This window comes from Mixophyes fleayi, chromosome 1 (assembly GCF_038048845.1).
Source record: "Mixophyes fleayi isolate aMixFle1 chromosome 1, aMixFle1.hap1, whole genome shotgun sequence".
NCBI classification, from domain to species: domain Eukaryota; kingdom Metazoa; phylum Chordata; class Amphibia; order Anura; family Limnodynastidae; genus Mixophyes; species Mixophyes fleayi.
The window spans coordinates 130,274,630-130,300,732 of record NC_134402.1 but is presented as its reverse complement, the minus strand read 5'-3'; the positions used below and the strand labels follow the sequence as shown (position 1 = coordinate 130,300,732).

At 37.9% G+C, this 26,103-nt stretch overlaps 1 protein-coding gene across 4 annotated transcripts in view; it reads right to left on the bottom strand.

Annotated features, from left to right (window-relative positions):
- LOC142142061 (bifunctional heparan sulfate N-deacetylase/N-sulfotransferase 4-like) overlaps nt 1-26,103 on the bottom strand; it is a 320,049-nt gene that overhangs the window by 235,983 nt on the left and 57,963 nt on the right. For all 4 annotated transcript variants that reach the window (XR_012689036.1, XM_075200343.1, XM_075200345.1 and 1 more), the window contains exon 2: nt 24,586-25,803. Coding sequence is in view for 3 of the 4 variants with exons in the window: in XM_075200343.1 (XP_075056444.1) it covers nt 24,586-25,566 (981 nt within the window). In the remaining variant the exon portion in view is untranslated. The remainder of the gene's footprint in view (nt 1-24,585; nt 25,804-26,103) is intronic.

Sequence of the window (26,103 nt, the reverse complement as noted above, 5' to 3'; positions counted from 1 at the left end):
TATAATTAAGGTAATTTTAGGCGATTAATGTTCCAGAGGGTGGACTGCTATTGAAGGATTAAAAATGGGGAGCTCAAAAAAAGAGTGGTTTTCATATATGGAAAACATTCTTTGTAAGTTCTGTGTTCACACGTCATTTGCAGAACTATTGACTTGACATGAGCGAACCGATCCATTTGAAAGCGAAATTCATACACTTGCAAAAAACATTTGTACATACTAGACAAGATCCAGCAAATACAAAAATGCTACAAATTAAGATCATTCACAATCAATTTTACAGAAAGTAATCAATAACACAACAGTAGTCAATAACTACCAACAGGCGCCATCACATGACAATAGCCTTATAAACATATTGCCAGTTTCCAACTCATTCTTTCTGTTTAATTAAGAGAAGAAATGTTGGTCAGAGAACTTGGCCAGTAGAATTGACCTGAAACATTCCTCATAGAATTCTCCCATCATTTTTGTTCCACCCAGATACCCACCAGGACAAAATAATTCCCATACACAGTGTAATTAAAAAAATGGGCATCATGTTTCTTCTCCATATCCCTAACCAGCCCCAGCGCTATAGAGCCTGAACTGGTTACTGCTATAATAGGTAGAACACAACTGTAGCAGCACTCGACTATAGTGAAAACCAGCACAAGCCTGGCCAGTGCAGAGCTTGTCTACCGCTAAAAGCATACCAGCTCTCAAGGAAGCTAAAAAAGCTCATGCTGAAAAGTGGAAAGGCTTTTCTCAACTCCCTGGGCTGTGGGGGTTTAGGATAAATACCAAGAGTGGAACCCATACAGTGGTAAATTTGCTATCCCAGGGGTACAAAAAACCTTGTTCACTATTTTATTAGATAAATAATTAAAAAAATTTCATTCTTGATCCACTATAGTCCAAATGGAAAAACAACCCCAAAAAATTTTCCTTAAAAAGCTCACCCACACACTACGATTGACTTTGAAGGTTACTCCGGTTCATAATCTTTTAACAGCTATCATTTGTATTAGCAGGTGGGCATTTTTTCTGGTGACTTTTCTGAACTTGACTTTTCCACTTACAAAAGGGTATTAAGAAAGGAAAAGAACAGATTTTATTTTATATTTAATAAAATATTGTACAAGGGTTTTAGTGAATAATTTATGCTTTTTCATTTGGGGCACAATTGTCCATTATACTAGTTACACTGGAGTAGCAAAGTTACATAGTACAGGAATGAATTGACAGTTGAAAGTCTCTGGTTGTAGTAGAAATAAGTCAAAGCCTAACAGATCTTAATGTATCTCTGAAATTTCACACTTCAAAACTTGTTCTGTAGCAAAACTCAATGTGTGTGAAGTGTTGCTACAAGTTCACTAATTGTATTTTGTCTTATAAATGTGTTAGTATTGTTATAAGTATAATGGAATTTGGATAAATTCAAGTAATCAGTATATATGTGCTTATTCTTTAAATAACTAATACAAGTTAATATTCTGCAGGGAAGAAAAGTCTGTTTGATTGAAGCCTAACAAAGAGGAAGATAAGGCACATTCTTCATGTTTGTCTGTACCAAGGTACCAGAAAACTAGATTAAACTAGATGTGTAGTGGACCCCTCCAGAGACAAATTCTGTGTAGAGGGGTAGTGCTAAAACATATCCATTGTTACTCAAAATCTGCCCAGCAACAGTAAAGGTATATCGAATTGTTTAAATGCATTATTTATGGTTCAGACTCTTGTTAGAATACTGCACCCATGCTTGCATGAAATAAAGAATTGAACACTTGGATCTTGTAGCTTATGTCTTTGACTTCATAATGATTGGTAAAAACTAACTATAACAGTATGGTGCCAGATATTGAGATATTATACTGTACCTTGTTTCAAGTGTGATGTAATAGTGACAAGTGATTCATTCTTCATTAAAAAAAATACCTTAATGTGTATGTGTGTAGTTGGGGAGGGAGTGAAAGTATTGTGAGATCTTGTACTTGTGGCAGAAAATTGTGTATGTTATAAAATGCTTTTTTCCCACTGAAAAAAACATGGTGGGCAAATTGCAAAAATATTGGGATACCGTACATCTTGTACATGTACATTATGTTTAGATATTTGGACACTTAACATAGAAATACCAAAACATATCATTCCACGTTGATGGGCAAGGTGGGAGGGAGAGTAGGCAAGTATGAAGAAAAGTGTCAGTCCTATAAATAATACAACTGAAAAAGTAACTGAGTAGTACAAAGTATTATTATACCTTGGTGAAATTGTAATATACTGCATATAAATTGTAATTGAAAGTTTACTGGAAAACATTTTCTAATGTACATGTGCTTCTAAATATTATACTAAACTTTATTCTAATTATGAGTGAAGTTTGGCTTTTTACCAAGTTCACAAAATGTTTATTGTTTAAACCACAATATATATTTTTATAGTGACAGTGATATATTAGAAGCAGGATGAGCACTTGCAACAATAAAATAAGAATTGGAAAACAAACAAAACAAGCTTTGTTTAAGTCAAGGAGATGCTTTAGTGGATATGACTTAAACACATAAAATTATGGACTGGCTGGAAAATGTTGGCAGATCCAATGACAATGGGACACCTGACTCCTCATCACTATCATTATTAAATATTGATACACAGGTGTCAAGGGAGGTGGTCGGTGAACTGAAGGACAAGCACAAAGCCAATTTATTATGGAACTGATTTAAACATTCTTTATTAAAATTTCCACTACAATAATCTTGTGGATTTTGCTTTTCAATCTTATTTTAAGGTGGCACACAGATTTAAATAATCAAATTCTTAAATAATAGTCAAATTCTTTTACACAGCAGCATCTGTGTAAAAAGGACATGCAAAGGTTAATCCTCAGTCACACAGCAACCCAAGCTTCATTAACAATATTAGGAAGGATGTCTATGATTGTCTCTTCCCAAGTCCTGGCAGACTCATATTCAGAAGAGCTTCTCAGCCTGCTACTACCAACATTAATAACTGCCACTCACACCTTCTATAAGCAGTTATAATAGCTATATGTGGACAAGCCATAATTTAAGGGAAATATGTTGTACAAGGCCACATGTCACTAATTTACAAAACAAAAGAAAACCAAAAACAGTATTTGGTACAACAATCTTCTTTATTTTGTCACATTGTTTCAAATTGTGATGAAAATGTAGCATCAGTGAACATAATGGTAAATTGAATTTATATTATATATACACAAACTGTCTAAACTTACAAAAATAAACTTAAATGAGCCAACAATATTAGTTATAAGTGAAACTACATTATACAACAACATTTCAAGAAATAATTACATTGCACATTTAAAATATAAGATGGAGAAATTACGATGTCCTCTTTCTCAGAAGGAACAAGTACAACTATTATCCCTCACATATGATCTATGCTCATCGCAGAAACAATAATATACTAAAAATATTGGTGACAATGAACATCATTTCTATGGGATCTAATTTTAGATATATATATACACATAAACAGTGAACAGCGGTCGATATGGGCTGGTATATGGTGGTATGCCATACTGCCACCTCTCCAACTGCCTTCACTGTAAAACTATCAAATCCCATGCACATACATTCCCATTACATTTTCCACTTCTAAATTCCCCTACCATTGCTTCCAAACTTTGACTACTGTATGTGTGTGCAATATGTGTATGTATGTATGTATGTATGTATGTATATATATATATATATATATATATATATATATATATACACACACACACACACACACAATTATGGCCAAAAGTTTTGAGAATAACACAAACATTATTTTTCACACAGTCTGCTGCCTCAGTTTTTATGGTGACAATTTGCATATACTCCAGAATGTCATGAAGAGTGATCAGATGAGCTGCAATTAATTTCAAAGTACCTCTTTGCCATGAAAATGAACGTTATCCCAAAACAACATTTCCACTGCATTTCAGCCATGCCACAAAAGGACAGGTTGACATCAGGTCAGTGATTCTCTCGCTAACACAGGTGAGAGTGTTGACGAGGAAAAAGCTGGAGATCACTCTGTCAAGCTGACTGCGTAACAATAACAGACTGGAAGCTTTAAAAGGAAGGTGGTGCCTTAAATCCTGGTTCTTCTTCTGTTAACCATTGTTATCTGCAAGGAAACACATGCAGTCATCATTACTTTGCACAAAAAAGGCTTCACAGGCAAGGATATTGCTGCTAGTAAGAATGCACTTAAATCAACCATTTATTGGATCATCAAGGACTTCAAGGAGAGAGGTTCAATATTTGTGAAGAAGGCTTCAGGGCAAACAATAATGTCCAGCAAGCGCCAGGACCGTCTCTTAAAGTTGATCCAGCTGCGGGATCGGGGCACCACCAGGGCAGAGCTTGCTCAGGAATGGCAGCAGGCAGGTGTGAGTGCATCTGCACACACAGTGAGAAAAAGACAAAGACTTTTGGAGGATGGCCTGGTGTCAAGAAGGCAGCAAAGAAGCCACTTCTCTCCTTGAGAAACATCAGGGACAGACTGATATTCTGCAAAAGGTACAGGGATTGGACTGCTGAGGACTGGGGTAAAATCATTTTCTCTGATGAATCCCCTTTCAGATTGTTTGGGGCATCTGGAAAAATGCTTGTCCGGAGAAGGAAAGGTGAGCGCTATCATCAGTCCTGTGTCATGCCAACAGTAAAGCATCTTGAGACCATTCATGTGTGGGAATGCTTTTCAGCCAAGGGAGTGGGCTCACTCACAATTTTGCCTAAGAACACAGCCATGAATAAAGTATGGTACCAAAACATTCTCCAAGAGCAACTTCTCACAACCATCCAAGAACAGTTTGGTGTTGAGCAATGCCTTTTCCAGCATGATGGAGCACCTTGCCATTAAGCAATTTTGTTAACTAAGTGGCATTTTGGGTCCGTGGCCAGGAGACTCCCCAGACCTTAATCCCATTGAAAACTTGTGGTCAATCCACAAGAGGCAGGTGGACAAACAAAAACCCACAAATTCTGACAAACTCCAAGCATTGATTAGACAAGAATGGGTGGCCACCAGTCAGTATGTGGCCCAGAAGTTGATTGACAGCATGCCAGGGTGAAATGCAGAGATCTTCAAAAAGAAGGGACAACACTGCAAATATTGACTCTTTGCATAAACTTAATGTAAATGTCAAAAAAAGTATTTGACACTTATGAAATGTTTGTAATTTTACTTCAATATACCATGGCAACATCTGACAAAAAGGTCTAAAAACATTGAAGCAGCAAACCTTGTGAAAAATAATATTTGTGTAATTCGCAAAACTTTTGGTATATATATATATATATATATATATATATATATATATATATATATATATTTATTTGTTTTGGTGTGTATATATATATATTTATTTATCAGCCAATGATCGCCGCCTCTCCTCCACTCTCATCACCTCTTCCCACTCCAGAATCCATGACTTTTGCCGTGCAGCCCCCATTCACTGGAATGACCTCCCTCGTTCCATCCGTCTCTCTCCTACTTTGTGCTCCTTCAAACGTGCACTGAAAACGCACCTCTTCCGTAAAGCCTACCAACCATCTACTTAACCACCTCACCTCCTCCACTCACTCTTCCTTCTCTCCCTTTGCCTCTTCTGGCTCCACTTGTGCCTGTTTTGTCTTCCCTCCCTTAGAATGTAAGCTCGCATGAGCAGGGCCGTCCTCCCTCCTGTCTCCTCACCTGTTCTTCTACTCCATGCTTATTGTATTAGCCTGTGTGGAGCGTTTGAAGTATTGGTTTTTTTGTTTATTGTTCTGTACTGTTTCACCCTGTATAGTCCACTGTTTGTACTGTGTACGGCGCTACGGATACCTTGTTGCGCCTAACAAATAAACGATAATAATAATTTATTTTTTTCACCAAAAGAAAAGAAAGTAGGAAGGAGAAAGCCATGTACAAAGCATAGGTAAAGGGGTAAACAGGTGACCAGAATCAGCTTTCAGTAGCCATTTTTAAATGTATCATTTTTGCACAATGCCTTTTATTTGAAGATGATAATTACTGAGTGCTTTCTTAGCACTATTGTCAACAGGTTGGCCAAGATTAGTGTCCTCAATACTAGGCTGGGACTTATACTTTCCCACACAATCAATTATCACCCGTGTGGGTGGTTTTATTTAGCTTACATATATTATAATGTTACTTACTGGAGGGCAGTAGATAATGATACCCATGATACTGTGACCTGGGTTAGGACTGGAGCATATTTTATTATCTCATGTTCCACAGCTACAGGGAGCACATATATGATTTAGATTTTCAGTCACCACCATATTATCACCACTCTGGGTATTAATGAAACCTATTACCTAAAATGTGATTACAGTCTGGGAGTTGGAGATCTAGGGGTAAATGTATCAAATAGCGATTTTTGCAAATCGCCAATATCCGGTGACTTTGCATGGTAAATTTAAAGCGGAAATAGCTTTAAAGACATTGCACTCTGGTCAAAACAGAATGCAAAGGTGAAAAGTGCCTAGTGGGCTACATGATCCAGTACATTGCAATGTTGGTCAAAGGGTTGTTGTCGTGTGCTAAATGTGTAAAGGGTAGTAGTAGGTTATCCTATGGAGGTTAAGAGGGTTAAGAGGGTGGCTGAAGAATTTTATAAGTTTGCCTGAAGAGGTGGGTTCTCAGAAAATGCATGAAGGTTTAAAGACTAGAGGAAATTCTTATGTAGAGACTGACATAGTGGCACAGCAGGGGAAGAAGGATTTGCAAGGGAAATCAATCTAGCCGCTGCTTTCAAAACAGATTGTAGGGGTGAGAGTCTGATTCGGGGAAGACCAGTAAGGAGGGAATTGCAATAGTCAATGTGGGAGATGATGAGTGCATGAATTAAAGTTTTTGCAGTGTCTTGTGTGAGATGTGTGTATTCTGGAAATGGGTATTTAGATGTATGTAACATGATTTAGATATAGAGTGAATGTGGAGAATAAACTACAGTTCTGAGTCAAGGATCACACCTAGGCAGCAAGCTTGCAGAATGGTTGTAATGGTCATGCTGTCAATAGAGATAGAAATGCCAGGTAGTTAAAATCTGTTGGTGGGTGGGAATACTATTGACTCTGTTTTTGAAAGATTCAGTTTGAGTTGGCGAGAAGACATCCAAGATGAAATGGCAGATAGATGGCCAGTAAAGTGGGCCAACATAGATGGTGAGAGTTCAGGAGAGGATAGATACATTTGGGTATCATCTGAATAAAGATGATACTGAAATCCAAAGGAACTTATTCGTTTTCTATGAGAAGTGGTATAGATAGAGAACAGTAGAGGACCTAATACTGAGCCTTATGGTATGCCAACTAATAAAAGAAGCAGAGCAGTGGTGGGTCCAGAGAAATTAACACTAAAAGAGCAAATAGATAATTAGAATGAGAACCAGGATAGGACAGTGTCTTCAAGACCTAGGGACTGCAGCATTTGTATGAAAAGAGAGTGATCAACAGTGTCAAATGCAGCAGAGACTCCCAGGGAAAATAAAAGTAATGGCCATTAGATTTAGAAGTGATCAAATCATTGACAACATTAGTCTACCCAGTCTCTGTGAATTGTTGAGAACGTAAACCTGACTGAAGAGAATCCAATAGGTTGGGTGAGGTAATAAAGCATGTGAGGCAAGTACAGGCAATTCTCTCAAGAAGCTTGGAGGGGCATGGGAGCCGAGAGATGGACCAGTAATTTGACTGAGAGTTTAGGGTAAATTTACTAAGAATTGTGTTTGGTAGCAGTTTTAAACTGCCACATATTGCCGGTGGATTAGTGCTTCTTAACACTGCATTTACTCTATGCCGGTTTGAGGATGGCAGATTGAAAACATCTAAACCGCCAGTGGTTTGGTTAAGACTGCCATCAAAACCTCCTTCAAAAAGACAGGCTTTTTATTACCTGTTTCTGATTGGCTTGATAGCTCAAACATGCTATCTTACTATTCAGAGCATAAGAGGGAAGCACCATTCACATATAAATTATGGTACAATAACTAATTTTCTTTACATTACGGGGCCAAGATTATTATGCCATTATATTATAGGGGCACTATGTAATTCCACATTGTGCATCATAAATAACTATATCCACCATTAACAATCAAATAGAATTGCCCAGTTAATATAATTATATTTTCATATTTCCCCATAAAATAATACAATAATATAATCCTGATAAAATCATGAAAAATAAAATTTGCCCTCATAAGTTAATTATAAATTAATTTTGACCCTTAACCAATAAATAATAATTGTCCCCAAATGTATAAATGTATATGTTATTGGTGCTTCCTCTTATGTTCTGAATGGACAGATAGCTCAAACACCATGCAGTTTGAGCAATCTCGTCTATCACAACCCGGTGGTGACTACCACGACAACACTTACCCCGACATATTGAGTGTGAAGCTGGGGACCCCGACATGCTGTGACTTTCGATTGTTGAAAAAAATTACTTTGAATCACTGCGGCTGTGTAAAAAGCCGGACGCGCACAATCACGTGAGTTTTAACGCCGGCAGTATTATTGTGCCTCTTAAGGGTTCAGCGGAAGGAGGCTTTGGCTGTAGAATGTAGTTAAGAAGACTTCTATAATAAACAGGCACAGCCTCTTTCCATTGATGCCTAAGCTTTGTGTGCCAAGCAGGTAGCCACCACCCTTGCAGAATAGGCACAATAATACTGCCGGCGTTTAAACCTCACGTGATTGTGCGCGGCCGGCTTCTCACACAGCCGCAGTGATTCAAAGTCATTTTTTTCAACAATCAAAATTCACAGCATGTCAGGGTCCCCAGCTTCGCACTCAATATGTCGGGGTAAGTGTTGTCGCTGGAATCAGCAGCGCACTTACGTACCCCACCCTTACAATCGCCTCTTTTGTTCTGTTTTTGTCTGGTTTTACAAATCCCAGCTCAGTAAATCCGGCTGGTTGTATGCTCACCTTTGTTAAAATCGGGATGGCGATTTGTAATGTGCTGGTTTCTAAAAATGTTAATACTTGCCTTTTAAATGGCGATTTGGCCTTTAGTAAAAATTACTGAAAACTGGTGATTTCATCAAATCGCCCCTTTAGTAAATCTAGCCCTTTGAGTCACAATTTTGTTTTTTGGACTAGGAGTAATCACTGCATGCTTGAATAATTATGTAAAGATAACAGTAGAGAGAGATATTACAGATTATTTTAGCTAGAGGTGGGATGAGAATAGGAGACCGGGATCTATTGGTTTGTGAGGGTACAGGACCAAGCAGACAGGAGGTAGAGTGGGATTATACGAAGAAAGTAGATACTTCAACTTCATTTGTGGGATCAAATGAAAGGAGAGTGTATGAGGGTGCCGGGAAGGATTGAGCTGATTACTTGTCGAGGAAGTGGATAATAGGAAGCAAGATCTTGGGCACTGATAGTAGTTGGAGGGTGTGGGGTGGGAGGGTTGAGAAGAGATTTAAATGTGTTAAAAAGGCATTTGGGGTTAGAAGCTGGAGCAAATATGAGACATTGAATGTATGTTTGTTTAGCAGAGTCCTGAGCATTTTCATAGGAGTAGTAGATAGCAGATATGTGAGGAAATCATTAGAGGTACAACATGAGAAAATTTTTGAATATTTAATTTTATGCACCACAGCTGACATCAAAGTCGACACGGAGTATGAAGAGTCGATGAAGCCACTTGATCAAGGGCTGTTGCTATGGTTGCTGAAAATGAGGTACTACCATATCAGGGGAAGAAAATGCAGAAATTGGGGAGATAAGGTGTTGATAAGAGGTGGACAACTGTTGAAAATTAATAAAGTTAACATTTCTGCAGTTACAAAAGAGACTTGGAAAAATTTGACAGAGAGGTTAAAGTACTGGAGTAGAGCTTGCAGCCAATAAGGTGAACGTCTGAGAGGGGAAACAAGTGTTAAGTAAATCAGAAACTGAGCATAGTCTAAAGAAAACCAGATCAAGGCAGTGGCCATCCGGATGGGATGTGGATTCAATCCACAGAGAGAGGTTGAGGGATAGAGTTAGAGAGAGCAGTTTGGAAGCAGAATTGGAATGTGGATTATCAATGGAGATGTTAAAATCATCCATGATGATGGTGGGGATGTCGGAAGATAAGAAGTGAGGGAACCATGCAGACAAATGTTCAAGATATGGTTGTTTTAGTAGAGGGGGGCAATAAATCACAGCAACACGCACAGAGAATGAATTTAAAATCTAAATAGCATGTACTTCTAAACATGTGAATGTGAGAGAAGACAAATTTAGTAGAACTGTGAATGTGAAATGCGGGAAGAGAAGTAGTCCAACCCCACCAGTGATGTACATAATTGCAAGGTAACCTAGCTCAGTAAATTGGGTTTTTATTTGCATAAGACAATTATAGCCATTTCAGGTCAGCATCATTGTTTGGTAAGAGGGATTCTTGATTTTTTGTTATAGCTGTGATCTACTGTATTCTGAATGAGAATACTAGTAAAGAACAGAATTTGGTTAATGTGTGAACAGACATTAAAATTATACAGTTTTCATATTGTCGTTACCATAACTACACATTTTGTAGGGACAATCTGGTATATATGGTGGGGCTATCCTAATGTAAAGCATATGTTGTTCTACATAGAAATTGTAATGACTTGTTGCTAGTCATAAATATACACAATATTATACCTACTGGGCGGCTCCCATGTATAAGACAATGAAGATCCTCAAGTACAACTTGTTTTCTCCACCCGGGATAAACAATTCCACAATGACTCTTAGTAGGTGAAGAACTAGAGCACAAACTCATAAATAAAAAATATAGATATAGTATAGTATGCCTATATTAAATTGTCCTCTATCGATAGAAATCCCAAATGATTTGCCTTGTGTGTGAAAACCGGTATCCAATTATAAGTGTGAGACACCCTTCAAACAAACAAACAAACCATGTGAGGACTGTTGACCTTTTCCCATTATGCAGTGTGCTTAATGAATGATTTCTTGATTTATGACAATGTATCCACCAAGTCAAACTTCATATATGTTCTTTTCAGCAATATGGACTCCAAATATAGATATATAAAGGAAACATAAAGATATATCTAATGCATTATTTTTATTGTTCAATGAAAAATATGGAAAAAAAAATACATTCACACTTAAAAGAAAACATGCAAAAATCATCCATATATTTGTAGGTAGGATGCCCATACCAGAAAGCCTGTAAAAGTGAGCAGGCAGGAGGGTACAACTGATAATCAACCCGGGTTCCTCGTTCCTTCAATATCTAAATTAATGGATCCTCTGGTGAGCTGGTAAATAAATATATTGCCATCTAGTCTGCACACATTTGGAGCAATATCATCATATCCATTTTTGAATATTATTATAAACTTGTATCTAGTGATTTGCCCATTCTCCATGGACAGCTTATGATGTCCAAATTCAATGGAATAAATATGAATCAAATAGATCTCTCTATTAGTAAGCTGATATTGTAGAAATTATTAACGCTTTTAAAAAAACTGATTAAATACATCAGTGACATGAGCTGAGTTATTAAATGAAATTAGTTTTTATGCAGACAGGAGATATGATGAGGTGTGTAGCCCACGGGATATGAACACTTACTCTAATATTAAAACTGTCAAAAAGAAGTCTGTGAATGTGTTAAAATTGAGCATTCCTTATCTGAAAACCTGCATATAAAAAAAACCAGTGCATTGCGAACATTTATGAACCACTCCACCATGTTTGTTCCGCTAGGACATAACTGCTATCTTTAACATATCTTGATTTCTAAAATTGTCAGTGTACAAAAAAATTTCACTTTGATTAAGGTCAGCACCAAATTATTCCAAACTGTGCAATTCAGTCACATTATTATACACTTACTTTGGTGTTAAGTATTGTTATTGCACTGCATGACTCACATTGTGTTCAGCTTCAGCTCCCTAACGCAAACCCTGGCAGGATCTTTTAGAAGTTGTTTGTACAATCAAATTATTAACAACTGCAAGTTGCCCAGATTTTGTGGCTGAATTATAACAACAAATATATGTCCAGTATCATGCTTTATGGTTCGCATATAAGAGAATTTATTTTCTCTGATGAACTCCATGGCAGTCATTACAATGGGTTAACTTGCTAATCAGCAGAGTAGATATAGGGGGGGGGGAAAGAAACACACCTGTAGGGTAGATAAAGTGAATCTTCCTTCTCTTTGGTGTCTTTAAGACATTTCCAAAACTATCCTGTGAAAAAATAAATATAAAATATGGATGAGAATATAGGGCTGCCGTGGAGTACTTCAAGGAAAATAAATTAACAGTGAATACAATTGTCTTCTTTCCTTTGTTTATTCAATGGCAGCTCTTATAAGGACAGAACAAAACAGTATAATAAAAAGAATGGGCTTAACAACAATAAAACTGATGGTGCACACCTGAACAATTTCAAAGTTGTGAAGAATTGGACATCCAGCTGCTTTACAGAAGTCTATCATTGATGCCTAAGCTTTGTGTGCCAAGCAGGTAGCCACCACCCTTGTAGAATGTGCCTTTAGAATTTAAGGCACTTATCAACCCTCTGGTAGGCATATTCAATAACATCTATAATCCATTTCACCAAAGTAAATTTGGATGGGGCACGTCATTTGTAGTAAATTTCCTCCAGAAAAAATGAAAATTTGTTCAGTCTTCATGAAACTTTTGTGGAAAGGTTCATAGCTATCGCTCTCAATAAATCCAGAGAATGTAATTGTACTTCCTTTTTATTAAGTTGGTTGTGAACAAAGAGATGGTAGAATAATTTCTTAGTTGCTATGAAACCACGAGCAGATGTAGATGCTATAAAATTTAAGACTATTCATTTGAGTATTCACTTCAGGGGAATATCTTGCAAAGGTTCAGAAGAATCCAAAATGAAGGAATCCAAAACAATGTTGAGATTCCATAGTGAGACAAAAGGTTTTTAGATCTTAGGCCTTAATTTTTTTACTGCTTGAAAAATAATTAAGAATAAGGTCTTTGAATGCCATTTCGGTGTCAAGAAGAATACTGAGTGCAGACATGGGAGCTTTCAGCGTAGAGAAATTACATTGCAGATTTGGCCTCTGATGAAATCATTAAATACAATGAAATGCATCAGAAAGTTTATTTATTATTTTAAACAGAGCTTTCATTTCCAATTCTATGTATATGGACCCTTTGGAATCTCTCTCACTACGCTCACAACAAATTAGATTTACTGCTTCATTCCTTAGCCTGTTGGATATCAGCTGATCTTTGAGAGTTAATGGCTGAGAGAGACACATACATGTTACCCTGTGTTTGGAGAGCCATATCTCTCCTGTTTGCGGTATGCGGAGCTATAGTGTCGGCAGATAAATTTCTTTTGTGGCTGCTATTCACTTGGATGTCAGTGTTTTTGGAGGATATAAACATCCGAAATATATGATGTTTACAGTTCTTCTTGGGCTTTCAGCGCTTACTAGAGGATACTCAGACTTGAACATCACATTGTTTGCAGCTCTAAACTGGGCAAGTTTTTCATACACTTTTTCATTCCTATAGTGTCATTTGCTTATAAGTCAGGACATTCAGTTAGGTATCGTGTGGCTAAGTACATTCATTACAGGATCTGCATTTGTTTTTCATCTGCTAAACGCCACTTTGATACCTTTTCTATACTGCTGGATAAATTGTGACACCTAATCAGCGCAAATAAACTGTCCCCATGTAGGATACATTAATACATCTTTTCCCAATTTAACTGCTGAACATTTTATTCTGTGTATGCCTCCTTGAGTAGCGCTTTATGTGATCTATTTAATATTTGAATGTCTGAATAGTGTACTTCTATGTATCAGTTATAGTTGGTCAAGTTATGTTGATGTCCTCTAGACATCATATTCCTTAGGGTCTTTTCAGTCTTTTATAGTGACTATATATATATATATATATGTATAATCGAACAGACCTTATGGGCGCTTCACTAAGGTGTGCAGCCGTGTACCCACCCCAGAGCTTCCACCAAAAACTCAATAATAAATACACAGTAACACACAAATGGGTACGTACACTGGCGCTACCGTCTTAGACTCACAGGGAACCTCTGAAAAGAGGACTGTATCTCCTCAATCCTCTCATCATGCGAGGTACATAATACAAGAAGAAACAAAGAAAAAACATGGCATAATAACGTACGACACTCAATAAAGTCCACCACCACTAGGGGGTATAAGGTGATCCTCAAAAATAGGTGATGTCAATGAAAACTTCCAGTAAGCACCCGTGGTTTATTCTTCAATTCTCTCCCCCTTAGGGTATATGCTTACATAACAGAAGATCAATATGCGCCTGTAGGGTTGTGCTCTGCTCCCTTAACAGTGTTGCAGTGTATGTTTTCTTTCACTCAACTCCAACATGTAGACATAAAGAGAAGAAGAAGCAAAGCAACCACAATAGTGCATTATCACAAAGCACATTTATTTTCCATAAAAACAATCTGAATGATTAGAGTCAATAGTGTGGACCCGTACCAAGTGTAAAGCATAAAAGTGCATGCGTATAAATATTCACTGCTGCAGCTCAGTTCCAATATAAACAGCACTGTCACCTGTACACACGATAACCGGGTCACCAGCTGCCGACGCGTTTCAACCCACAGTCCAGGGTCTTTCTCAAGGCATATATATATATGTATATATATATATATATTTACAAACTGTGACTGTTTTTAATAAGGTGCATTTTTATTTATTTTTTCATGAACTCATCATTTTTTGGCTATTGAGTTTCCAGTGCTGTTTATTCTTATTTGTTCAGGGGAGAGAGAAAGAGAGAGACAGACATTTATGAAAACTATTTTTAAGAAATTACAAAATCACTGGGATACTGACAGACAATAAATAATATAATAATATTTTTTTCTTGCTTGCCCAGTATATCAATAACTTTATCTGAGACACCATTGTGTGTCAATAGTGATTGTTTAATCTTCGTGCCAATAAAGAGAGGGACTCAGATGATATATAGGCCCCTGGTGTAGAAGATCTCACTGATATGGTAGAGGCCAAGGATGCTTCTTAAACAGTCTCAAAACCACTGCAATCCATGGATGGCAAGGCCAATCTGGAAGGATTGCTATTACCTCCACTGCCTCTTATCTTGATTTACCTCAGTTCAGACAATGATGGAAAAAGAAGAAAGCACATATTCTAAGCTTCATGTTCCATGGTATTGACAGAGCATCTACTCAGGGTGCCCTACTGTTCCTGTGTCGTTAGTAAAAGTGGACTACCTTGGCATTCTGAGCTGTTGTCATGAGATCTATAGCGGGAAGGCTGAATCTCTGAACTAGCAAGTGAAAAACCTCTTCAAGTAAGTTCCTTTCTCCTGGATGGATCTGGCACCTGCTGAGAAAATATGCTATGATAATGTCTTTGCCTGCTACATGAAGTGCAGAAAGGGACTTCACATTGTTTTCTACCCATGACATCACTGATGTCACTTCTGACATCATCGTCTTGGTGCCTCCTTCCTTTTTGCAGATGTGACTATTGTCCTGTTATCGGAAAAGACTTTGAGATGTTTGTGTTCTCAGAAAGACTGGAAATACTGTATTTCATGCCAAACTACTCTCATTTATAAAACATTTGTGCGCAGATGTCTTTTGTTCTTGGCCAAGTGCCTTTTACAATTTCTGTAAGCAGCTTCCCAGCTTGTGGAATTTGTCATGAGCACTCTCCACTCTGGTTCTAAATGTCATATCTTGACTTATTAACATTGGTTGCTGCCACCAGTTGAGTTTTGTAAGTTTTGAAAGACTGACTGAATGGCCTAAAGAATCTAAGCTACGGTCACATTAGGTGAGTTGATTCAGTTCAAGTTCCCCCATATAGCTACCTTGGCCATGGAGTAACCTCAATGGCAGAAGAGAACATCCCCAATAGACAGAGATGATCCTTAATTGCTTTTGAATTTGATCTCTGAATTTGGTGTGCCAAAGATTGAAACTCAACAAACCTTTCATGTGACAAACATACATTTCCTTTTTCAGTGTCTTCCAGGAAATGGAGTGGTTGAGAGGGCATACAGTTTTTTTTTGTTATGTTGACAATCCTATACTGCTGTTGTAGGAAAAGGATCACCTGTGTTTGCATGGTCTTAGCAATGTGCTTTGACTTTGCTATCATAAGAATGTCATCTAGGAAATGGCCATATAGTTATGTCACATTTTCTGAGAGCAGCCATAAGGACCACCAGTACTTTGGTGAAGGTTCTGGAAAGGGAGATGTGGAGAGGCAGAATGGTATGAAAGTGATCTAGAAGTGACAACCTTGGATAAAGGATCACAGGAATATTTTTTTCTGTTTTGTAATAGCAATGTTAAAAAAAGCGTCTTGCAAGTCTATTGAGGTTAGAAAATCTCCATTTCCCCTTTTATTGAGAATGAAGTTTACTGGTTTCATTTGAAAAGTTACACAAACTCATAAGTCCAGAATGATTCTTAAACCTCCTGACCATTTTGGTACCAGGAAGAGTTTTCAATGGAATCCAGTGACTGGCTGATTTAAGGGAATGGCAGCAATCACGCCTGCATTTATCAAATTCTGTAGTCGGTCTTTTAATGCGTGGAGCAAATTGAGTTTTGGACTTGAAGAAATGCTGTAGTTCCATTGGGGCAAATTATTATATGCCATTGCGGACTACATCTTGGATCCACTGATACCGAATGGTAAATTTACGGACCTCTGCAAATTTTGCAATTCTTCCCCCTTGTGGAATAAATGGAGGTTTGTTTCAGAAGGAGCCATTGTGTTGATTGATGCCTCCCTACTTAGCTCGAAATGGCCAAAATTATTGTTTAGAAGTGTTGGCAAACTGCCTAGAAAACTGTCTCCTGGGTCTATAAATATGAACTCCCTAAACTGTTGTTTAGAGGAAGAAAATGAAACATGCCTTGCTCTTTTATCCTGAGGGCAATGATAAGATCTACCTTCAGTAATCTTCTGAACCATTGAATTAAGTTATTGACCAAAGAGGAAAGTACCTACGTAAGGAAGCATGGCCAGACTACTTTTTTATTGCAGGTCTGCAGCATAACTTCTTGCCACTACTGCTGAACAACAGATGGGGGTTACGCTGCTTGGAGTCAGACGGTATAAATGAAAAACAATTTACTCGGAGGTTCTCCTGTCAAGTGAGATAAGACAATCCACAGTATAATAGAATATAACTATACATATACACAAGGGTTACTCAGGCGCTAAGAATCATAAAAAATGGCATATAATGATGGATCGCAGCTCCCTAAAACAGATATCCAAACTGTCAATATAACATATAAAAAAAGAAAAAAAAAAAAAAAGGGGCGCAGTTTCCAACAATATTATTTATTATTCCATTGGAATGAAATATATAGAACAAATAAAATATGAGTTAATACTCTATAGATCCAACTGCACTTCAGGCGCAGTGGAAAAACTCTTAATAACAAATGTTACACACTAATTGGCATTCTCATTCTCAGAAGTTAGATTAACTAGCAATTGAATGCATCCGGAGATGGAATTAGTAGATGTAGATATCCGCTGATCTATATTTCTATTGCCTCCGTGCAGATGTCTATACGGGCCATGAAGAGTGTATGATTGTTCAACAAAAATCATCTATTACTGCTGATACAGTTGGACTGTACGTTTATTTCATTTACACTTGGCCGTCAACTACATAGTAAGACCAGGACAGCGTCTTTTCCTTTGATTATTAGACTGCATACTTCCGCTTCATTATAGAAGATATCCACTTGTTCTAATATTGTTTCAGCGTATACTTACATGCCGATTGGGCTGCTGAATATCTGAAAAAGTTTAAGGGAATTTCTTTATGCCTACACAAAAGACTGACTGTTATTTTTCTATGGTATAAGATTCCCAGTGTCTTACTTACTGCAGCGGATATCTACATCTACTAATTCCATCTCCGGATGCATTCAATTGCTAGTTAATCTAACTTCTGAGAATGAGAATGCCAATTAGTGTGTAACATTTGTTATTAAGAGTTTTTCCACTGCGCCTGAAGTGCAGTTGGATCTATAGAGTATTAACTCATATTTTATTTGTTTTATATATTTCATTCCAATGGAATAATAAATAATATTGTTGGAAACTGCGCCCCTTTTTTTTTTCTTTTTTTAATAGAATATAACACTGTATTTAATGAAATTGACAGTAGTCTGTGTTCAAAGTGAGCTTAGTTAGCAATCACTAGTAATCCAAATAACCCGTATAATAAAAATATATAAAAAAAACCACGATAGATTAAAAACAAAACAAACAGATAACAACCGCGGCTGCAAAAAACGATGGTGTACACCAAAAAATAGTCCAGAGACAAATGGAACCTTAATTATGGATCCAAAACATCAAACGTAACCATGTGCACTAATCGATACTGAGGTCTTCGCTGTAACTGCTATGAGTATTAGCCCGTTGTTATGACCTCCTCCGTATACAAACAGTGTGTATGGCAAGAAACAAATTCTCAGTCCCCTGATTTTGTAGTGATCCACCAAAGGACCTAGTAATCCGGTTTAAGGACAATATTACTGTCTCCAGATATAGCCAGCCTCCAAAGTGCCGGCTCCACTTACGACCTAGATCCCAGGTATAATGCCGTCTTGTTTTCGGCTGGGAATCACTCGGCACAATCGGGTGGTTTGCTTGGAGCCAATTATGATAAAAGCCTTCTGTATGGACAGGCAGATAGTACTTAGATCCCCAGAGGCACTTGATGGATAATGGGAGATGTTTCGCCAATTAGATATGCCACACATAAGTAATTCAATGAAAAGCACATGCAGATCCGGATATAGAGCACACAAAACCCCGTGACGCGTTTCGTGCCCCTATAGAGCACTTTTTCAAAGCTACTAAGGGGTTTGTGGGACGTCCTTAAATAGAGGACCAGTCATATTTCCACAAGCCAATAGCATCCAGCAAGACCTCACAAATTAAATCAAAACTTTCTGCATAATTTACATGCATTTCACTATTAATCTTTTCTTCAACAGGGTATTAGCAAACAATGTGAGTGCTCTAGAGACTGAGACTACACCTATTCCAGGTTGAAGTACAATGCCTGAAGAAATATGTACTTTTTTTTTAATGGAAGAAAGATTCCTTTTGAGAGACTTGCTATAGTCAAATTATTTTTTAAAAATACGCTCCATTTAAAGATATTCTCTTCCGAAAAGGGATACATACAATTAAGTCTCTTCATTTTGGGATGGTGTGTGTCCAATTGTTGCCATTCCTTGTATACAAGATCTTTAGGTGTGCGCAACAACTCTAGAGATGTGCATGGACTCCTGTGTGTTGGTTTTAGTTCTAAAAGTTCTTTGTGTTTTGAGGAAAAATTCTGAAAGGTTTTGATTTTGGATCTGGATTTAATTAAAAATTGTGAAAAATAGGTAAAATCGTGTAATTTTGAGCTGTTTCTGCTCCCACATTACTAATTATAGCATTAACATTGCTTTACAGTCTATTTTCTAATGATCTCTGCACATCACTGTCCAAGCTATCATCAATTGGCTGGCTAAAATTAGTGACAGGCCCAAATACATGGCAGTTTAATAAAATATCCAACCCCTAGACTAGGGAACATGGCCCCATAGTCTGTCTGGGCCACTAACAGCTGTACTGTCTGTGCCCCTCTGAGGGTGGCCCTGAAAGCAAGACCTGCACTGTACATAGGGAGAGCCCAGTGCACCTCATAGTTTTAGCATGAACTGAATTTAAAAAAATTAGATAAATTAGAAAATATAGCTTAAATTTGATGGGCACAATGACATAATAGTCATGAAGAAAGACACTAGCAGCTTCTGTGTCTGACACGTTGAAAGAGCTATGGGTCAATTTCCATCCAGTAAGCTTAGTACAGTAAAGACTGTTTAGATGTTATATATCCTGTGCCACTAATCTTACATGATCATTAAGAGCCAGTGTGATAAATCTAGCAGATTTTCTACAGCTTGATGGCATCACAGATGTTTTCACAGGAGCACGATAATATGGATGAGCAAACAAAGTCTCCCTTTGGAGTGAAACCTCTGCATAACTTTTATCATCTCTAAGATAAAAAGAGATACTAAAAAAAGACTGTTTTGTTCATTGTATGCCAAACCGGAGAAAATTTATTTTAAGTCTTTTTTTTAGAAATTAAACTTGTTATCATAAGAGTTTAGAGCAAAACTGTTTATAAAGAAAACAGAGATGATAACACTTGGAAGACATGGAAGAGAGCTAGAAGAAAGAGTTGTGGTACCAATCAAAGTTACAACAGATATTTCTAACTGTGGTTTAACTGTGAGAAATATGGCAACAAACGTGTTGGGCAATCCAGAAATGGGAGTTTATTTGTTCCGACATATTGATTTAGCCTTGAATTTTGCTCATCAGATAAATAGGGTTTCAAACGTAGTGGTCCTTATTAAAGTGCTGTGTTCCAAAGTTAAGAAAATTAAGTTCTCTGGGTAGCCTTGGATCCAACACCACATTTTGACAGTCATGTATCAAACAAGGCACCATAATGAAAGGATTAATTTGATGAGCAGGTTGCAAATTCCATAATATACGTGTATGAGTATGATAGTAACTTTAATCCTGTGAAAACACCAATACAATGTCTACCAATTCCTTCAGTATAAGCAAAAAAAATTAGCCCAAAAAACTGTTAAAACATCAGGCCCTGTACACCTCTCATCCAAGTCCATTCTATCAGGAAATTCAGTCTGCAAAACCACATATTTTAACAAACCAAGCACTTCAGCAACAGCGATTGACATTTATGTGGATGAAGTGCTTGATCTGTTTGGGCCCCCACAGCAGCAAACATTTGGGTTGTTGTTGTTGAATTGGAGAATAGATAGGGATAGATAGGGATATTAACAATTTACTAATGGACATTTGGCAACATTATCATTACTACTCATTCTCACATTTTAGAATGGTTGAGAAATTTTGGAAGGAGGCTGCTCTCCAATTACAATGTCAGAACCTGAAATGTCAGACTCATATATTGCACTCATGGACAGTCCTCCCCTGCTCATCACTGTGATTAAGTGACCATTGTTTCCCCTTGAACCCAGCCAGACCAGTAAGCCCCAACACAGCAGTGGGGAGACCCACATAGCACTGGTTTCCATTAACTCCCTCATCCAGTGATTTAAACCAAATGGACTTGGGATGATGTGGGTGTTTTAGGGGCTTGGTAATTGATCTGGCAGTTTCTGTCTAGTACATAGTTTTGTTATTGTTTCAAAGACTATATCTTATTTTGTAATAAATATCTAATCTTATAGATATAAATAATATAAATATCTATCTTCTGAATTTTAACACGCTACTTTATTTCTATGTGAATAAATAAGCATTAATTATTTCATGATGCTTAGGTGGCGTTGTTTTTTTGCTATGTATGGGGAAAAATAGTCATCAGATAAATGCTTTGAAAGACAGCAATCACATCAGGAATACACAAAAGCTTAAAAATACTTCATATAAAAATAATACATCATGCTAAGCAAAACATTTGTTATTACTGGTTTGGATTTGTTGAATTGCAAATGATTCACACATTATTATGAAGCATGCAGATGTCTTTTTGTTTCTCATTTGTTACAGGTTAAAAAAAAAAAAAAAAGATGACAAGTGACAAAATAATAACTGTTGTAAGTCTCCTGTTTGAGAATGGGTTAAAATGGAAAGAGATCTTCAAACTAATAACAAGAACAAAGGAAAAATGCTTGCTTCTCTCACTATCTGTCATTATCTGTCACTATCTGTAGTCTGCACAATGGACATTCTATGTTGAGAGGAAAGGTTTTCTGTATCATAAAATTAACGTTTGAAATAAATTATTTGAAAACTGATGATTTAATAGTTGATTCAATGACTTGCACAAGAAGCCTTTTTTTGTGGCTGAAAGTTTAGACATGTTTATCTTTGTTCAGTCCAACTGTTTTGGAAAGTTCAATTATCTCTAAACTTAACATTGCATCACATTACAATAACGCATGGAAACTACTATTTTATAATACCACTGTCACACATTGGATCCGCTGCTCCCAAAGCCGGGGGAGGGGGGAGACCTGTAACCATTACAGAATACTTCTGAAACTGCCCAGTACAATTGAAAATGCACATGAATATGAATAGCAGCCAAGGCCTGATCAACCACTAGGCTGACCAGGCTGCAGCCTGGGGCGCTGGGTCCCGGGGGGCGCGACGCTCTGGGTATTTTTTATTTTTTTTTTTTCGTTTTTTTTTCTTCATTCATTTTTTTTTCGGGGTGGGGGAGGGGGGTCGCCGCAGGAAGGGGGGTCGTCACGGGGGGGCTGGAGGGCTCGACGATCAAAAGCATTGGTGGTCAGTGGTTAGCAACACACAGCCAATCGCCAGGCTGCCTGTTGCTGTGCAGCAGACAGGAAGCAGGACGTCTTCACTTCCTATCTGCTGATCTGAGGAGAGGAGCGACGCTGGCACAACTACAGGCAGGGCCTGATCAACCACTAGGCTGCAGCCTGGGGCGCTGGGTCCCGGGGGGCGCTGCACTGTGGGTATTTTTTATTTATTTTTATTTATTTATTTTTATTTATTTTTATTTTTTTTTTCCATTCATTTTTTTTTTCGGGGTGGGGGAGGGAGGGGTCGCCGCTGGGGATCGCCGCGGGGGGGATCGCCGCGAAGGGGGGCGGAGGGCTCGACGATCAAAAGCATTGGTGGTCAGTGGTTAGCAACACACAGCCAATCACCAGGCTGCCTGTTGCTGTGCAGCAGACAGGAAGCAGCACGTCTTCACTTCCTATCTGCTGATCTGAGGAGAGGAGCGACGCTGGCACAACTACAGGTAAGTGAAGGGGGGAACTGCCCTGCATATCTATAGGGAGGGGGGAGAACTGCCCTGCATATCTATAGGGAGGGGGAACTGCCCTGCATATCTATAGGAAGGGGGGGAAACTACCCTGCATATCTATAGGGAGGGGGGGGACTACCCTGCATATCTATAGGGAGGGAGAGGGGGGACTGTCATGCATATGTATAGGGAGGGAGAGGGGGACTGTCATACAAATCTATAGGGGGGGAGAGAGGTTGATATGTATGAAGGAGGGCAGAGGAGGGGGGCTGATATATGTGACTGGGGGAGTTTTGATGTGACGGGGGGGGGATAGCTAGCTAGCAGAGTGGAGGTAAGGAAAATAGCTGCAAGGGGGATGGATGCAGGGTGTGAGGTAAAGAAAATGGCTGCAGCAGGGGTTAAGGAAAATGGCTGTGCGGGGGGGGGGGTTGTGGTTAAGGAAAATGGCTGCAGGGGCTTTTTAAAAAATAGAGCAGCTTTGGGGGGCAGAATCTTATGATTGTGTGGTGGTCACATGGGTGGTCTCAGCAATCACTAGAATACTAAATATTAGTGAGATGGGGCTGGTAGAGGTTTGTATTTGATTGACAACAAATATTCAGATATTGCTTATATATGCCTGTCCAATGGGGTACTTTTAGCTGGCCATAATGGAGTGTTTTGTTTTAACTAAAGGGCCTAATCATTCAGGGTTTGCATTATAATACATTTTTGCATTTTCAAAAAAGGACGCCAACTTTCCAGAAGCCAACGAGAGGATAACAAAGTTGCAAGAGAGAAGAGCAAGGACAGGTAAGAGACAATGGCACAATCTGTCTAAATTTGAATGCTGGAGAATACACCTGAACATTCATATTCAGGAGTGTTCCTATACACCTATATATTCAGAGGAGGGGGGGGGGGGGGGGCGCTGCGGCCGTATTAGCCTAGGGCGGCCAGAACCCTTAATCAGGCCATGATAGCAGCTAATACATTTAAACATTAAAACTGGCAGCAAGCCTATGGAACATTCACCGATATCATCAAGATACATGCAATTCACAGTGCTGGGGCCATGAGTTCCATTTTTGCACTTTCTGTTTGTAATTTGTATGTTCTACTTGTGCTTGCATGGGCTTTCCTCTGTATGCTGCGATTTCATCCCACAGTACAAAAATTGATGGATTAATTGGCTTGTAACAAAATGGACTCTGGTGTTTGTGTGGAATTTAGACTATAAGCTGCAATGGGCAGGAACTGATGTGAATGTTTCAGTATTGTTCTGGGAAATGCTGTATCATATAGTGACATTATAAAGATAAAATATAATAACAATAACTTAATTGAACATGAACACCCCTAACCTGCCTCTTCAAGCCCAGGAAGATGCAAGTGTAGAATTAACTCAAGTCAAAATAAGGGTGTAAGTTGTACATATGCATAGAGAAACAAATGGTACAAATTATCTTATGTCCAACTTTAAATCGGGCCCATTATAAATTAATGTATTTTGATTGTGTGTTGACTGTTTGGATAGCAGTACAGAAAACTCCATAGAAATTTGCAAAAATAACTTATGCAACCAGGTTTATTTATGTCATGTTAGTAATCATGTTATGCAACAGACAGTGGCTAAACATTAATGCCATTAGGGAAACTTATGTATAAATATATTTAAAATAAAATTGCCTTACCTTAACATCATTTACATTCATCCTAGTGCCTTCCTTTCCAACGAATATATCATCTATGTCAACAAGAATGTATCTATCCAATGATAAACTAAGTTTCTTCCCAGACAGAAAAGAGATAGCGTCTATAAAAATTAACTTGTGCAACCAAAAATTCAAATTGTTGCCAAACAAGACTCGTTGAATCCCATCATGAAGGCCTAAGTCCTGGATAATGGTGGCATGGTGGGAAGATCTGGATAAAGAGTGCTCATGTTGTCCCAGTGTCTGCAGTCCAGATAAAATCACTGGTTGGTATGTGGAATGATTGTATTGGAAAACTGTCCAGTCTTCTCCAGGCAGAGGACCTTTCTCAACTGTTGAAGCTTTAGTTATGTGCAGAAGTGGGGAATTTGAATTTACAAAACAGTCTTTTAGAGCTACATTGTTGTAGAGAAGTAGAGGAAAACCTTTCAGTTTGGTACTTGGCAAGCTGTTTTCAGTAGCTTTGTGAAAAGCGATGATACGAACACTATATTCAACACAGTATTTTTCTAAAAGTTCTCGATTCCAAGAGTCCATTGCTACATACTTTAAAATATTTTCATATACAATAATTGCATATTTTCCCTTGCCATCTTTTGTAAGTGGAGGAATGTCTCCTTTTGCAGGTGCAATTACTATATGATGCTGAAATCTGCTTGACTCCAGAATTGCTGCAATGTCCTGTCCAAGCTGAGAGTACTGGCTCTCAACAAAGACTAACACTGTGAGATCTGTCTTGGAAGTATCGATTGACTTAGCGGTTTTCATTTCTATCGCCCTATATGGCAACAAGTTTATATCTTCAAAATCAGCTTGTGTTGCTGTTTCAATAAGTACTATTGCCTGCTTGTGGCCCGAATACAAATAGTAAGCAGAAACTACTATACTTACAAGGCAGAAAGTGGATAAGAGGATTACTAGTGTTCGGAAGCTCCTTCGCAACTTTACAATATGATTCATGTTTTTTTCCAAAATCCCAAAATGTCTCTACCCTTATTTCATATTAAATGTTTTTGTGAGTAAAACATAGAAGTGAGCTTGCACTCCTCCACAAATGCTTATGTGACCATTGCACTGCATTTACAGAAAAGGCAATCAAACAAGTTCAATCAGGGATTCATATGTATAAGGGTCTGTATAATAGACGTGTCTGGCATCCAGAATATCCTGATGGTCAAAGTAATTGTTTATCATCACCTATAAAATAAAAACATATAAACAAATTACATATTGTTGTTGATTTATTCTGAATGCTTATTATGTGCAGTATATCAATTAAGTTAAACGTGTGCTGCTGTTTTAAAATAAGATGTCTATAATAAAAGGATATCAAGATCAGATAAGAAAATGACAATATGAGTACTTTAACCTATAAATTATATATAACATTATATATAGTTAGTAAGAGTGAAAAAAAGAAAAAGAAACAGGCCGATTAAGTTCAACCTTTCATAAATTATAATTCTTCTCTACTGACACCAACTCACAGTTGGATAT